The 12,433-nt window shown below is 48.1% G+C and overlaps 1 protein-coding gene across 2 annotated transcripts in view; it reads right to left on the reverse strand.

The window, feature by feature from the left end:
• LOC103056241 (solute carrier family 12 member 9-like) overlaps window positions 1-12,433 on the reverse strand; it is a 104,516-nt gene that overhangs the window by 69,930 nt on the left and 22,153 nt on the right. For both annotated transcript variants that reach the window (XR_015794348.1, XM_088131882.1), the window contains 2 exons: window positions 8,361-8,518; window positions 5,165-5,247 (listed from right to left, as the gene is read on the reverse strand). Coding sequence is in view for 1 of the 2 variants with exons in the window: in XM_088131882.1 (XP_087988008.1) it covers window positions 5,165-5,247; window positions 8,361-8,518 (241 nt within the window). In the remaining variant the exon portion in view is untranslated. The remainder of the gene's footprint in view (window positions 1-5,164; window positions 5,248-8,360; window positions 8,519-12,433) is intronic.

The following is a 12,433-nucleotide window of genomic DNA, read 5'->3' on the forward strand; positions in this document are numbered from 1 at the left end:
CAGAAGTGGGGGTGCTGGGGGCTCAGTTAGCTTTGCAAAGACAGCCTGTGGAGTTGCATATATTGTGCTAGCTCAGAAAGCAGGTTATTCAGTAACCAGGTTAAGGGCAAACCCAGCCAATGAGTTCTCAGATTGCCCCGTTCCCACAGCCGGGCTCTGCGTGGTAGTCCCTGCGGCTAAAGTGGTCCCTTTTGACAGCAGACAGGTCTGGGGCTGGGGACATTCAAGCATCCACAGGTCTCCAAGGGAGCTGTTCCTTGCAGTTGAACAACTCGGAATATGGATCTTGGAATATTCCAGCTTGGAAGGGTCCATCAAAATCACTGTTTCTCAACCTTGGCAACTTTAAGCGGGGTGGACTTCAACTCCCAGAATTCCCCAGCCAGCATTTTGATCAGAAACACTGATCAAAACCAATGGCTGCGTTCACACAACATGTTTAACCTCGTTTTCCTTGTTGACACAATACAATAAGCTAAACAAATGGGCTAGGTCTAATCCATAAAAAAACGCCTGATCAAGGTTAAAATGAGACAAATTTAGCCTGCTGGGTGAATACAGCTGCTGAGTCTTGACTCAGTTGGGCTAAGGGTGTTGTGGGAACACGTGGAATAGCTGGTGGTGGTGGAATAGCTTCACCAATCTTCCCAACCTGGTTTTCTTTAGCTATGCTGGGAATTCAGCACCAGGACACAGACGAGGAAATATCGAGTTGCAGAAGACTTTGCAGACCCTTCCTAGAGATGCTGAGGATGAAACTCTGGATCTGGGGTCAAAGCAGGTCCAGACTTCTGGCTTATGGTATGAGCTTTTGGCCGTAATGTTTTCCCCAGCTCTAAATTCAGCGTTGTTTGGCTGGCCGTTGTGTCTCTTGGCTGCAACCAGCTTCTGCCCTTCCATTACGCCTCGGGGAAAACCTCATGCCTTGCAATTTTTTGACGCTTCTAGGAAAGGTGACCACTTCTTTAGCTAAGTAGCTGTGGGACGTCCTGCTTCTGTAGCCCCCTCCTCTCCAAGGTACAGAGCCCATTTTCTCTAGGGTTGAGAGGAGACAACAAAAGCCATCATGCCCAGCAGGGTCCCATAATGCTTCTCCCCAAGATGAGCGCTCCCTTCCTTGGAGAGCAGGAATGGGAGACCCCTTGCTCCACCCAAACTGCTCAGAACCAGAAGGAAGCGGGGAAGAACTCCAGACTCAACACACCATCTTTTTTCTTCTCCCTTCCTGCTATATGCTCAGCACGGCAAGGGCTTTTCTCTTTTTGACGTTGTGCTTTCCAATCCTGCCAGCAGCCTTGGAAGTTCATCAGAGTCTCAGCAGAAGACTTTCTGGAGAAGTATCTGAAAGGGATTAGCGGCTGGATCCTGGAACAGTCTCGGGAGATGGTGGAGTTTCCTTTGGTGATCTATCAGAGATACCTTAGTGCAGAGTTGTCCAAACTTGGCCACTTTAAGATGAGTGGACTTCAACTCCCAGAATTCCCCAGCCAGCATGGCTGGCTGGGGAATTCTGGCAGTTGAAGTCCACTCATCTTAAAGTGGCCAAGTTTGGACAACTCTGCCTTAGTGGCATTCTGCACTGAGAAGGGGGGTCAGGCTAGATGACCTCCCAAACCCTCTTTCAATTTTAGGATTCTGCCCTTGCAAATCTGGATCCCAGCCACTGCAAATGCGCAACTGGCTGCCACAGCCCGCCAAAATCTGTTTGCCTCTGTGCTTGTGCAGCATAACCAAAGGGAAAAAAAGATGTCCTACAGGATGCATTTGAAGGACCAGGTTCGGAACAGATCCTCCTGGAGAAAATCTATCTACGTGGTTGCTAAGACTCGACACCAACTTGCTGGTACATAAATCATCATCGATCAAAAGATGGATGTACATCCCACTGGAAACCATGACTCCTAATCTCCAGAGAGCAGGCAGCGGCGACTTAATCCGTCTGCACTTGCTCAGAGGCACTCTTGCTTTGGGAAAATCTTTGCACTGGATTGGAACATAGAAGCAGAACTCCGCGGACACCTGGATGCCTTGAGAAAAGGCACAGCCGGTGCCACCAATGGACGCGTGGGGGACCCCATCTGCCCTCCCCCAGCCTGGAAACCATCTCTGCCTTTTCGTTCCTCAGATTTCTCATCTGCTGCACCCGTTCGTCCATCTTCCCGGGTCTGACGTCTCCCAGCCCGTTCCGTTGCGAGCGGCACCCTCCTGCCTCTCGCCTCACGCGCAGCAGCTACGGGGGTGGCTTCGACTGAGCCCAGCGCCCCTAATGGCTCCCCAGCCCCCTCCCCGTTCTTTTCAACTGCTCCGCAATGTTCTTGGCTGGCTAATGGGGCAATTTTTTTTTTTTGCATTATCCGTATTTGTCCAATTTGGCGTGCTATTCAGAGAGGCGAGGACGGCAGCTCCCGCAGATTAGCTGATGGGAGTTCTCTGGGTGGCGCGCTGTCATCCGTCTCGGGAGCAGAGCGGCTCATCTTGCTGGGAGACATTTGCACGTGGCTTCGGACCGACCGCTGAAGGCACCTGAGGTGCTTCCAGCAGGACCTCAGGTTGGACCTGGGCCATCTTTCTTGATTTTACACCCCCTCTCTCCCCCCAGCTTCTCATCCCTTCCCCCCCCAACATTCACTCATTCCTCCTCTTTCCCATCAGCCTGGCATCTTTGCAAAATTTCAGATTGAAAGAGAAAAAACGTCCAAGGTGCCTTACAAGGACACTGTGGCTTGTATGAAAGCCGAGACGTGCTCAGCCCATGCGCACGGGACAGGCTTCTCTACGCAGCCCAAAGCAGAGGCCTGGCCCATCGCAAACATTTCCCCCCCAAAGCTTTCCCAGCCACACTCCTCCATTGCCGCCTCACCCCACGCCTTGCCTTCTCTCTGCTCCTCCTCAGCAAACCTTTTGATCAAACTCAGATCTTCCATATGGCCTTTCTAATGCATTTATATCCATGCATTTCCAAGCCAAGTGGCTTTTGCAAAAATTGGTCCCTCAAGGCAGTGAGACGCTGCACACTTATGCCAGTAGATCAAAATGTTATTTTAAAGATAAGGCCGTGACTATCCCAGGAAATGTTTTCAGACTTTTTAAACATGCCTGAGCGGAGCTTTAATCACACTGTCGCAAGCGCCATCTTGACTTTTTTCACCGTACCCAGCAGACGCTCCCGCCTACATGGTATTTACTACTGATAGATCCTCTCTTTCAAGAACAGCAGCAGGGAGAGAGGCAAAAAAGTCAAGATGGCAGCTGCAACTGCACGATAAAGCCCCAACGTTGTTTATGTGCATTGCACATTGGATGTGCGTCCTCATTCATGGAACTGGTCTAGTCCCCCCCCTGCTCTTTAAAGCTCTTGACATCTCTCGTGGCAATGAGAAAGCCCAGTTTTGCTATCAGCTGAGTAAAGAACTATTTCTCCAACAGGAATAAGGTCTTGAATTTGAGAAGATGCCTCAAATTCCAGTTTGTTTTTGGACAGGGAAAAAAAAAAACACCTTCTCTCATCCATCTCCCTGACTCTGTTACAATTAATCTAAGACAACTGTTCCATTTTAAAAGTAAATTATTCAGGGAAAATCTTTTCTTTTTTCAAAATAATAATAATAGATTTTTTTTTAATCCCGCCTTTTATATACAACTCAAGCTAGCAAACATACCTAATGTAGTTTTCTCTGTGTCGGTCCTGAATTCCATGCTACTCAACTTCACTCGCTGTCCCCAATGGGTTCTAGTGCATCCTATTGATTTATTTGTTCAATCAATTTGCACCCCCCCTTCCATCTCAAGAAAAGAAAGATAGATAGATACATACTTCCAGCATGTCCTGCCATAGTGATTTTTTATCTTACTTTGTCTTCCAGGCGACATTTCTAGAGGCATTAGAAGACTCAGGGATGACAACCGGAGTGATGAGAAATTATTGAGCGCCCTGATGCAGATGACGATCAAAATGTTTAGCGTCCTCCGCTAGTTCTCCTCCTTGCACAAAGGGAAGGACACACACCGACACAGCCCTCCCCCCAAGCAAATACTGCAGCTCTCAACTGGAGTCCCAGCAATTACGGTCACCTCCTGCTATGATGGCCCTTGTGGGATGAGAAACTGGGGATTCTGGAGGCTGTGGGGCCCTGCCCCACCTGGGGAGCCACACGGGCCTATAGAGAAAATCGCTAAAACCTGGCCATTATGTCCCAGGGGGCTCATGATGCTGAGCACCTAAGTAGCTCACTGATTGCGAGGTTGCAGGGACCGTGAGAGAGGAATGGAAGCGAGAGCAGACATAAATAGCGGCGTGCTGCTCGATATATAAGAACTGGCTTGGCCGGCTCCATCGCCGCTGCCGCGCCTCGCCACTACCTGCGGAACAGCTGATTGGCACACCAGGTATCGAGGCTCACCTCTCCTGCCAAGCGGCTCGTGAAATTCCCGAAAACATAACCATCGGCTCTCACAAGCCAGCTCCAGTACAATCAAGAGACAGGAGGGGGAATCTGTTGGGATTTCATAAACCGTGACTTAGCCCAGCTGGTGAAAAACCTGGGAAGAAGCACTTCACATCCTTCAAAGAGACTCCGCCTTAAAGAAGTCACGATCAAGGTGGGTGGGAAATTCCTCTTGCACTTTGCAAGGTTCTCTCTGTACCCCCAATTCTAGTGTTAAAGACACTTCGTTTGTCTGGGTTAATTCTGGCTTCCTTGATCTTACTGAGATGCATGGTGCTTTCCAAGATAGCTCGCCTCCTAGTGTGCTTGCCCAGATGCCAGTTTCTACTTAGTTGCAAGAGGTCCCCTTGCCAGACCTGCCCCCTCTGAACGCCAGCCTCCCACCACCGGGTCTCATACCATTGGCAGTCCCTGCCCTCAGCTGTCCCTGGCTGAGGTTGGCAGGGCAGACCTCCTTCTCTGAGCTCCCTGACATTACAGTTACATTCACACAACACACAGAAGCCCATTTAATGAACGCACCCATTTTCTTGGCTGCATTCCCTAAATCCTAAATTAATCCAGTGACCTGTGTTCATTTAAAATGTTAAGCTCCAAGAAAGCAAATCAAGGTTCACCCAAGCCGGGGTTGTGCAAATGCACAGGATGAGTCTTTCTCTGGCAAAGCACACTGTGTGAACACACAGATGGACAGTAACAGGAGAAGGCACTGCACTCACCTGTACAAGTATCCAGGAGAAGATCACAGCTACCCAGGGGTTCCCACCAGCCGATGTCTGCTTTGCTGGGCCTAAAACTTTGCCTTTATCACAAGGAAATTGGGCAGAGGGAGAGAGAAAATAAAATAATCCATTAAGACCAATGGTTCTATTACAATTCTGTTTGGTATAGATAATTGTGTGTGCAGGGGGGACCTCTTCTACAGAGACCAGAAGTTCATAGTAGAAAGTATTTAGCCTTTTTATTAAATCTATTACTTAGATTAGTTGACACTGGTGATGTTAAAAGTATGAACGTTTTAACTGCAACTGTCTCCCCAATTCGGACATTACCAGCCTCAGTCCATCTTAAAAAATACAACTGCATTCTTTAAAAAAATGAGATGTCAGGCACTCTCTTAGAACAAAATATTCCCTTCTGCAAACGAAAGGAAAAGGAGAAGAAACGCCTTTTGCAAGAACCTGATGGATTCATAATTAACCCCCGTAACTGCAAGCCACCGAGAGCCTTTATTCACCATGAATTTGTCCAGTTCCCCTTCTACAGGTGTCTGTCAGTGGCCGTCTCTGCATCTTGTGGCAGGGAATTCCACCAGCTAATTGCACGCAGGGTGAAGGCGCCCTTCCTTTTGCGCGTCTTCAATCTGCTCCCTTTTGGTTTCATGAGATGAACTGGAGTTCTAACGTAAGGAAGAAACCTTTGCCTCCTCTAATGTTCTCAGCACCACACAGAACTTTACATACTTCTATCACAACTGTATAATTTTCCTTTTGGGAGTGGGGGCCCTAAAAAGCCCAAATCCACTATGTGTTCTCAATTCCACTAAATAGTTTTTGAAATGCAGCGGCCAAACTATTGGGTACTGTACTTTAGTTCAAGGTGATCGCCTGAGAGATTTGTCTAAAGGCCTCACCATTTGGGTTGTTTCATTTTCAGTATATATTTATTTCCGCTTTCATGATTTAGCATGAAATACGGTTGCTTATGGTTACTTTAATATCTGTAAATTGCCTAGAGCCCACTAAGACTGGGGTGGTGGATAAATCACACAAACCACAAGCTACAGAAACAACCCTTTTCTAATGACCTAATAATGGGAAATTTACTTTTCTGAGGAGTCCTTGGGGCTCTCTGAGCTGGGCTGTTTGCTTGCAAACGTTTCGTTACCCGGCTAGGTAACATCTTCAGTGCTAGCGTTTGCAAGAAAACAACCCAGCTCAGAGAGCCCCAAGGACTCCTCAGTTCAACCCCGAGCTACATATATTTTCTTCTATTGGTAATTTACTTTTCTTTTTTCTTTACAGGGCCAGTGCGATCGGTGTTTTCACTGAGCTATACTTTCTTCGTTACTCACTGTCACTTCAATCCCCATCAGCACATAGGTGACATTAGACATTTTTGCCCCAATATTTTACACTTTACGCTCGCTTGCATGTTTTGCTATTTGCCATTTTAAGGCCCATTTCCCCAGACGAAAGAAAAATTTTCAGAGCTCCATAACTTCCTATTTTCCTCTCATCTGCTTCAATGCCGTTCTTCTTAGGCACCAGGCTGTGATGCGTGAAAAATGTGACTTAGAAAAAAAATCTGGTTTTCCTTTGAGAAGGCTTCTTCCTTCTCCTCTGCCAAGGTAACAAAATCCACCAAATCAACAAGGGGCTGGGATAATTGGAAAGTCTCTAATAAATATAATAGGAGAATCGCACGCGTCATTTAATCCGGCTTTTGCTTGTTGGACTGACTATAGATCATGGTTATCAGAAGATGTTCTTCATGCAACAGGATCAGATAGGAAGGGGCCTTTTCAGTACTGGCACCCCAAATGAGGACCCCCTTTCCTGTTCCACCAGCCCCAAAGTCCCAATTTTTGGGTGCCCAGTAAAGTGATTTTGATTTATCAAAGCTTTTTTGGGGGGGGGCACTGTCTGCCTTACAGTTCTGTGGCTTTATAACCCTTTGCTTTTATTGTTATAGGAAACAGAAGACCCATTGTATTTTCTTTATTACAGCGCATTTACATTCTCGTATACTTCTCCAGAATTTGTCAGGTCTGAAGGGCAGACTAGCAATAATTAAAACTGTAATTCCACCCTCTCTCCGGGCAGCAATGCAATCTGCAGACTCTTGGCTTTTTCAGCACCATCGCTGGGTATATACCGCACGCCTTCAGTGCTTTCTGGCCATTTGCTACAAAAATATATTTTCCTGGTAAGATAATATGTTCCATAAAGCAGGCAGGATGCCTAGAAAAGTCCAAAATCCTCACTAGGGCAATGTTTTATTAGGGTCAATCCACACATCACAAAATAACGAGCAAAGAATTTCTCTAACTACATCTGGTGATATTGCTACAGCTGCCGAAACAAAGTGGGGAGAGATGTGTGCGGTGCTGGGGAGAAGGTTCAAAGAGATGCACAATCTTTTTCTCTTTTTTTTGTACGGCAGTCCTACGAAGGAGGTCAGTTTCATCTAGTATTCTGCATGGTAGAAATGGTTTTCCTCTACTAATGTCCTAATTCTTCTTTTCACTCATAAAGTAAATATAAAACTTCCTTTGGGTTGATCTCGATGGCAAGTGGACACGTGGAGTTTTCATAGGGCAGAAATTGTTTGCCCTTGGCTTCTTCTGCAATGATTCTTTCCACTTCCCAGTTGCTTATAACCTTGGGTTTCCAAGTGGTCCCCCATCCAACTATTAACTAGTCTGGCCATGCTTAGCTTTCTCAAGATGAGTCTGGGTGACTCATCCCTCATCCAATCTCTGTGTTCTTCCTTCTGGGTCAGAAACCCCTTCCCACATGTCATCAATCAACTGCAGCCTGGGCCACAAGCTGTTGGTGGCAACATTTCTCACTGGGCTCATGTATGGTGGCTTGTTGTGAACATACCACAATTAGTGCATTTTGCTCACATGATTCTTACGGTTGACAACCCACAGTGCTAGGCCCGTGCAACCAAACCAGCCACTCCAAGGCTTAGCTTGCTGTTGGACATCTACATGATGTCAAGAAGCATTTCAGTCCCCCAACCAAGAAAATCTTGAAAGGAGCTTGGCAGAAGTTTGAACTAGCCCATCCTTGTGGTCCTTCTGACTCCACAACTCTTACGATGCGATGGAACCCAAACTTTCTTGAGCAAAAGAAACCTGTTTTGAGAGGCACCTTGCTAGAGCATTGCTCAGCGCATCTTACTCACCAAAGAGGTCATCTTTGGCCAAAGCATAGAGGATCCGAGAGGCCCCGATGAGGTTGCTCATGGCAGCTGAGAGAGTCGAAAAGTAGACCCCGATGATGACAAACGGGGGCCAGATGTTGATGTCCTTCAAAAAGCTATAGTCCCGTTGGAGAAGAAGCCTAGAGAAAGAAGAACCACCAGGTAGAAGAACGTTGCATGATGGAGTCACATAGACAATACATGACTATAATAATGTCCCCTAGTCTTGAAATTATTACAGTGGTATGTATCTTTGATAGATAATTCCCTAGGTTTCCAAACATCAGGGGCATCAGTTGAGAAAGAGAGACTATAAGCCAGTGTTTCCCAACCTTGACAACTTTAAGATGAGTGCACTTCAACTCTCAGAATTCCCTAGCCAGCATGGCTGGCTGGGGAATTCTGGGAGTTGAAGTCCACACATCTTAAAGTTGCCAAGGTTGAGAAATACTGCTATAATCTCTGCAAAGAAACTACTGTTTCCAGTGTTCCTACGTAAAAGTGGAGTGGGTTTGCAACTGCCATTCTGGCATTTTTGATTCCTTCGGATGTCCCTGAAGCCATTTCATCCCAAAAGCTCTAAGCTGTGCACTGCATAAGACCATCATAATACAATGCAAAGAAGAAGAGAATAAAACACCAGAAACCACAACGCCATAACGAAAGGGCTAAGAGACCCTGGCACAGACGGGAACGCCCAAAACGTCTTCAAAGTGGGGGAAGAGCTATGACGATCCACCCCAAAATTAACGTGGGCAAAGCAAAAAAACGAACCCCACCGTTCGTCCTTCCTATCGACAAAATGCAAACCTATTTCAATTCCAAAGAGAGCTACGAACGGGAGCAAAGGAAAGGGCAGGAGAAAATCAGAGCCAAACCTGGCCGTCGGGTTTTACCCGCCTTCGCTCCTCTTCTTTGTCAGTGGGTTTGACCTACAGATCTAGCTGACAACCACGCATCGTTCTCCACCCTGAACAAAGCTTTGCTTTCCAGTAGATGCGTTATCGCTGGTCAAGCTGGCCACTAAAGGCCAGGAATCAAACTGAATATTTGGGCAGGTTCTTCCAAGGTTAGGAGGTAGACTCAAAGAAAGTGCCAGCGAGAGACTGGGGGAGGCTGGGAGAGAAATGGAAGGAGTAATAGACTTCAAGGATCAAGACATATGAGGGGAGTTACTTGGTGGCTGGTCTCATAAACAGCAACTCAGCCCGGGTAGTGAGAAACCTGGGAAGAAGCGTTTCACTTCCTACACAGAAACTCCACCTTAATTCACCTGTTATAAAACAGGGTGGGAAACTCTTCTTGCACTTTCCAAGATTCTCTATTTCTCCTGAATTCTACCATTAAAGACGTTTTACTGAAGTCCTGCTTCCGTGGTCTTGCCCACCTGCAGGGAGCTTGGCCCTGCCACATTGGCAGACTTGCACGGGAAGGTATCACGACCAGACAAAGGCAGCCGTTGCTAAACCTTCCCGGTTGCAAGAACTCTGCCAAATAAACCATTGATCACTTTGGAGTCACTTCCCCAATTTTACGAGACGGCAGCTGATGAAATGCCCAGCATGTGAAAAGCCAGGCAGGCAAAATTCAATAAAGCAAATAAAAGGAGAGGATACGGAACTTTCGCTAACACATCAAACTATACAAATGGCTGGGATTTAATTGGATTTTAACAAGAGGCAGTGAGCAGGTGGGAGATAAATTTGCATGGGCTATCAAAGCTGCTGTCTTTTTTGCAATTAATACCTAATTACCCTTAAATTGATCACCTTGCTAATAAGTGCAGCAGAATGGGAAGTTTTGAGCTCAGGGGACCCCCCCACCCCCACCCACAGACATTGGGGACCAGCCAGCAGCGTTCTTCTCCGAACAGGTGCATGGAGATGCCGCAGGGCTCCTGTTCGGAAACCACCGTGTGGCTCAGAGGACATCTGTGGTGCATTCTGCATCCTTCAGCTCACAGCCTGGGATGGGAAGACCACTGTGGAGCTGCAGCCCTGCCATTCAAATGCGGGGTCTAGAGCAGTGCTTCTCAACCTCAGCCACTTTAAGATGTGTGGGCTTCAACTCCCAGGATCCCCCAGGCACCAGGGAACCACCAAGGAGAAAACCACACCCCCACCCACACTGGCAGGGCAAGCTACTGTATATAAGCAGGGAGCAAACCCCACCGTCCCTCGCACTGATGAGGTGACCTAGTGGGGTAATGAAACGTCCACAAGCCAACTAGCAAGCTCACAGAACACCAAGAGCGCCACAGTTCAACCCTGAGCTACAGAGATCCTCTCCTCCTGGAAAGACCACCTTGCTGAACAATGCCTATGGTGCCAGGAACCCCACTGGCACAGCTCCGCTCCATCATTTGTCCCCAGTCTTTGCTGGACTGCCTTTGGGTCTATTTTAGCTGGTGCAATTAACAGCCAACCTGGTATTTTTAAATGGGGGGGGGGGGGAGGCTGTCTCCTGCGCTACTGGATGGATCGGGAGAACAAGGAATAAATCCGGAGGAATCTAGCAGACTTTTCTGAAGAAGGCAACTAGCCAGGAGGTTTAATTCTGGCTTGTGGGATAAAACACAGGGCCCTGATTGATGCATTGTGCTGGGGAGTCTGCAGCACGCGGTCAAAAGAGTCAAGATGGCAGCCACGACAGCACAATTGACTCCGCCTGCTTTTTCTGTGTTTTGTAGCTGGAACGCTGATGGCAACGTCATGGCCGCCATCTTGACTTTTTGGACCACATCCTGCAGACTCGCCTGCATCGTGCTAAACCAAAACCACTTAATAACTCAGTGCTCTGTAAGCTTAAATTATTTGGGAGGACTTCGGAGCAGGCCTAATAATGGCATTTCTTAATGTATTAGCTGAATACCTGCTCTCCAACACACGCCTAGCTCCCTTCTTGCCAGTCAGCTCCCCCCATTTTCCATTCCTGGCCCATTCTGTTCTGGGGGCTTTCGGGTGAATTTTTCAAAGCAGGCTCAGCTGAAAATAAAGCATCGTATGACGCCGGCCTTTTTCCTGGAGCAATGGAGCCCCTGACATGCTGAACAGGCAGGCCAGTCCCTTGACTTGGTCCCCTGGGGCTTGCAGGTGGCCACCGAAAAACTTTTGGCAAAGAGTAACTCTGAGCCGGATGCTGCCTGGGACCCCACTTCTGCCTCTCGGCTGCCCCACTGCACTAGGGCTGCCCCCCGTTTGGAGCGCCAGGGGCGAGGCGGGGGCAAACAGCAGCGAGAGGTCCAGCAGTGTAAGAGGCTCTGAAGCTTACCTGGCCTTTGAAATCAGCTCCTGCTGATGTGATGCTGGTGGGAGGAGGAGGAGGAGGAGGAGGAGGAGGGCAGTGGAGTGGCCTATTAAACATTTCAGAGGGGGAGGGAGGAATGGCCGAGGGAGGGGCCGCAGCATGTCAGGCACTGGGTTTGCAAGCGGTCCTGTCCCCTGTCATTATGAGCAATGGCCGTGCATTAAGGTATTAGAACATGACAGCTATAATTCTAACCAATTCCTGCCGGCTGGCCCAGCCTTGCACGATTTATAGCAGCACTTTCCAGAGCAGAAAATTAACAAGCCGTGCGCTCCGAGAACAAGGCAGGCCTGCTCGTTCTCTCTCCCACACACCCACATGGGCACGCGTACACACAGCAAATTTTATCCAGATCCTGATTTGCACATCTCCCCAAGATTGGAGAGGAGCGTGACCGTTTCCCCTTCAGCCCCCCATGGGTTCTGCCCCAATTAAAGGCCAGGTGTGGATCCTACTGGGGGCCTGGGACATGCAGGTGTCCTGGAAATGGGTATCTTTTTTGACACTGGAATCCATAAACCCGTAAAGGGTGGGGTTCCCTTTCACTGGATGTGATCAAGCAGGAGCTGGACCACCATCTGTCATGGATGCCTTAATCTGACTTCTGCACGGGGAGGGGGGCTCAGTGACCTCAGTGGCCCCTTCCCATCCTGTGATTCCAGGTCATTTTAGAAGACCAAGGGGAAAAATGAGATGGGTGGTTTAGAAGGAGGTGGAGGAGCAGCATGAGGGGAGAAGGAAGAAAACAC

This window comes from Python bivittatus, unplaced genomic scaffold (genome assembly GCF_059951505.1).
Source record: "Python bivittatus isolate LINGU-HERP-01145 unplaced genomic scaffold, Pbiv_v1 ctg000980_np1212, whole genome shotgun sequence".
Taxonomy (NCBI): Eukaryota; Metazoa; Chordata; class Lepidosauria; order Squamata; family Pythonidae; genus Python; species Python bivittatus.